The sequence below is a fragment of the Halyomorpha halys genome, unplaced genomic scaffold (assembly GCF_000696795.3).
Source record: "Halyomorpha halys isolate HHAL.00 unplaced genomic scaffold, Hhal_1.1 Scaffold902.1, whole genome shotgun sequence".
Classification (NCBI taxonomy): Eukaryota; Metazoa; Arthropoda; class Insecta; order Hemiptera; family Pentatomidae; genus Halyomorpha; species Halyomorpha halys.
In genome coordinates this window covers 238761-243005 of record NW_027115403.1, presented here as the reverse complement: position 1 = coordinate 243005, position 4245 = coordinate 238761, and the positions used below count along the sequence as shown (strand labels likewise).

The 4245-nt window shown below is 41.0% G+C and overlaps 1 protein-coding gene across 1 annotated transcript in view; it reads right to left on the bottom strand.

Moving 5' to 3' along the window:
- LOC106687003 (lachesin) overlaps positions 1-4245 on the bottom strand; it is a gene marked incomplete at its 3' end in the record, with an annotated part of 167040 nt that overhangs the window by 7019 nt on the left and 155776 nt on the right. Inside the window, exon 5 of the mRNA XM_067052450.1 lies at positions 581-709. Within this exon, the coding sequence (XP_066908551.1) occupies positions 581-709 (129 nt within the window). The remainder of the gene's footprint in view (positions 1-580; positions 710-4245) is intronic.

The following is a 4245-nucleotide window of genomic DNA, read 5'->3' as shown; positions in this document are numbered from 1 at the left end:
ATATATATATATAATATAAGTTATATCAACCATGTAAGGCACACCAGGCCGATCTGGTATAAAAATAAAATAAAATCTGTAGATTTTCAATACAATTGGCGTAAGGGAAACAGCACAAGTGACAGATTTGGGGGTGGAGATTTCCGTTTTGACCCGGCCTGACACTTATATGACAAGTTCACTTATATGAGTACTTACATTTATATGACTACCCGGTCACTTTCCAACTATTTGAATTTTTTTCTTTGACCGCACTCCGACTATCTTCCTTTTTTATTACAAACGGTCAATTATTGAACTTCCAAAGAACGTTTTGCTTTCATCTCATATCTTTATTACAAATAATATTGTCATTATTATTGATAATTTTTATTTATTTATTATTTACAACATAGCCTATTTATATTCATACATTATTCATAATACAGGTATTTGCGAAGAAAGAGAGAAGATATGGATTTATAACTAAATCTACCAAGTAGTATTGATCATCTCGGAACCTTAGAGACAACCATTTGTTTCGATCATTATAGGGGATTTTTAAAAATTAAAGTGTATTTCGAAATTGTGGTATACTTACAGTTGACAATGAGTACTATCCTCTTTGAAACCGCAGGTGGAATGTCATTGGTTGCGATGCACAGGAATGCACCCATTTGTTTGTAGTCCACGTCAACGATCTGCAGTACTTCTCCATTCCAGCTGTCAACTGTAAATTTAACAATTATATTAAAAAAAGGTTAGCTAAGATATTTTTTTCATATAAGGATTATATTTTTTTTTCTTAGTAAAATATATTTTTGCACCCCCAACCATTTCCTTGTTACCCATTCTACTACGGAGGATGTCGCTCATTTTCGCATACTGAAGGGTATTTAGAAGGAAATATGCTACTTCTAGGTCTTTTCTGTCATTTTGTAAACCTAAAGCTCTAGATGAAAAAAAAAAAAAGAAACAAAAATATTTTCTGCGAATATAATCATTGAAACATACATATAACATATATAAGTTACAGTCAGCTGGAAAACTCATCATGTTTGTACTCATTTGTAAATAAAGGCTACCAACGGGATTGGCAAAAAAGCAGTTTTGAATCAAAACGTAGTCGAGAATGAACAGGGGCGATTCTTCCATCCCCGGAGATTCCCGCTACCTGAGGTCTCTCTTGCGGAAGCACACGCCACAACACTAGAGTGGATCAAAGTGCGTAACAAAGTGCTACCGCCCTAGACTTGAGGAAGGCCGTTTCTCACCTAGAACGGTTCACCGGGAAAACGCGCAAACTGAGCCACTCATGAATGGGGTAGATAAGCCGAATTAAAGCTAAGTCAATTGAAATCCTACTCGACAGTGAGGATGCAGAGAGAAGAGGAGTATCCTCAATCAGATTCAGGCGGATGGAAACCCCTTGCTGGGTTCTCAAGGAAAGATTAAGATAAAGATCCTCAATTAGCAGAGGATTAAATTAAAATGGAGACAAACGTGGGAAATTGTTTCTGATAACAAATTAGGGGAAATTAGAAGTGACATCACCCCTTGAATATCATCAACTAGAAATGTGCGCAAAGAGGAGGTGATTTTGACGCTTCTTCGAATAGGGCATACGCGCCTGACCTACGGTTATCTAATGGCGCGCGATTCTTCAGCTGTATGCTAAACTTGCGGAACAGGACATACAGTCAAACACATTTTGACTTAACGCCGAATATATACCTCCCTTAAATATTTATATGATATACCAGCGGATCTCCATTCCAACTACCTAATCGTGGATAAACATTTTGAAATTATCCATCATTCCAAGCTCTTCCGTAAATTTTACCACAGGTTCCCATATATATACAGGAATAGTTTCACTTTTCAATATAATCTTTTAGTGTGTAACCAAGAGTACAGCCCCGAAATCTTAAATTAAGGCAATAATGACCCATACTTGATTCTTCATTTTCTCTTGATATTTTAATACAAGCTCCCACTTTCCCTAGCAGGTTACACCCCACAATCACATTATATTCCCTAGGCATACTTCCTATAATATGCACTGGCAAGTTTTCCCTACTAAATCCCCACCTCCACCTCCTCCTCAACCACGCAAGGGCCACCCAGGGTGTTTAATTTACACTGATATTCCTGAATGTGGTTTGTCTTCTCTCCACTACACTGCTTTTATAGGACTTCTCGGCACATGATGGTGTTGGAACTGCAAGTGTCACCAGGCAACTCGCTCCTGCTATCTCAATTATAGGCTATCTCTTCTGTCTCACATTATAATTCAGCAGTGTGCGGTCGCCCCTCTGTCGACATCCCCTTCAGATGTCTCGCGTCTTCCTCTCTCCCATTCTCGCCTTCATTTCCCTCTGTTCCCTTGTTTCCATCCTCCTGTCTCCTCTTTGTCCCCTTGACTACCACGGTTCCGTAGTTCCTCAGATTCTTCCTCGGTCTCCGGCGTTACCGATTCTTCCGTGTATTCACCAGATGATCTTCTAAACCTCCAGTTGCTTCTCCGTATCTGTTGGGCGTTGATCTTTGGTTCGTCCCGGTCCACATCTCTTCTTCGGTATAGGTATAGGCACTGTTTGGCTATTACCGCATTCGAAATATCTGGTGCGCGGGCACTGCGTTGCTAGGTGTCCAATCTTTCCGCATCCGTGACACTTGTGGTCTTCTTAGCGGCTGCTTTCTCTTTGTTTTGCCTGGTTCCGTTTGTTTTCCTGATTTCTTGCCCTCTCTCTCCCACTAACTCGGTATTCTACCCTTTGCCAAGAGTTATAAGTATTATGTTCAGTAGTCAATCATTAAATCTCGCGCTAACTTGCTCCAGCGTCGTTAGAATTCAGTGAACTTATATTTAGTCAGCTTAGATCATTCAGACTGGCGCCACATGAAGCGCTCCTTTTGCTCACCCGAGGCACTTGAGTTTTGAACGGCTGTGTGGCATCAAATTGCTGTATTTGTAGACTCATCGAAGAGACGCTGGAGATGAAGGCAGCCCTAAGTCCGTCACGATATTTTACTACTGCTTCGCCTTGGCCAGAGATTCACCAGAGACGCCTAAGTAAGCTCAGTATATAAGTACCGAGAATAGTATCACACTGTAAGTCAAATTATTCATTATAAATTGATTGTCTGATTCCACGATATCTGATGTCTCCGAATCCGATGTCCACGCCTACACCGTACATATTCCTAGGCCAATTGTATTCGTTCCCTTCCCGGCTCCTCCACCATTCGGGCCTTTTGTTCCCGGGCGCTTGAGTCCATTAGTTCCTGAGCACACTCTACGTAGGAGCGTTCTATTGGCATTCCCTCCTTCTTCCCCAGCTCTTTCTCCAACTGAATCTTCAGTTTACACACATTCCGTGTGTGGACTTTGATCCATTCAAGCATCGTGGCATGAGCTTACGCTAAAGAGACTCCCAGTAATGGCTTCATCTCGGGGATAACTGCAGCTACAGGTTGGTCTACTGCTGCTTGAGATTGGTTGGCAGCAGCTTTAAGTGGGTTGGAACTACTGCTCTCACTATTCCGTTACCTGCCATACATCAGAAAGAACAAAGAAAAGAGAAAAAAAAATCTTGAGACCAAATATTTTTCTGGTATCCAAAGATTCTGGGTTTCAGCACCAATTAAGTGTTATCAGGTTCGAAAACTAAATAAAAAAGGAATAAGGGACGTGCACGACACTGTCGGTTGCAATTGAAACACTGATTTATTTATCTCAGCACTCCTACATATATAAGTTACGGTCTGAGTCGCCTGTTATTTCGACGTCAGCTGACTGAGGGGATCAGCTGATTGAGGGTATATAAGAGATGTAGCGAACACAATAAATCCAGTATGTTACAGAAGTTGTCACGTGTTACATCTTATTCCTTCTTCTCTTTTTTGACATTTGGCTTTCGCCGATAATTAACTGGTGGCGAAACCCGGGAACTTTAGATACCGGATTAATTTTCAGTCTAAAAGAAAACAATTTTTTTTCATTGCTCTCTTCGAATTATGACCAGTAACGGATTAGTGAGAAAAGGAGTTCTGAACCTAGAGAATATGAACCAAAACAACCAACCTCAAGCAGCAGTCAACCAAACTCAAGCAGCTGCCAACCCACCTACGCAGGTGATTCAACCATTACCACAAGTCTCTTTAGCGCAATTTCATGCCACGACTCTAGAATGGATCAAGGTCCGTACGGCAATTACCCAGGACCTGAGAAAGGCGGTATCGGATCTAGAAAAATTCACCGGA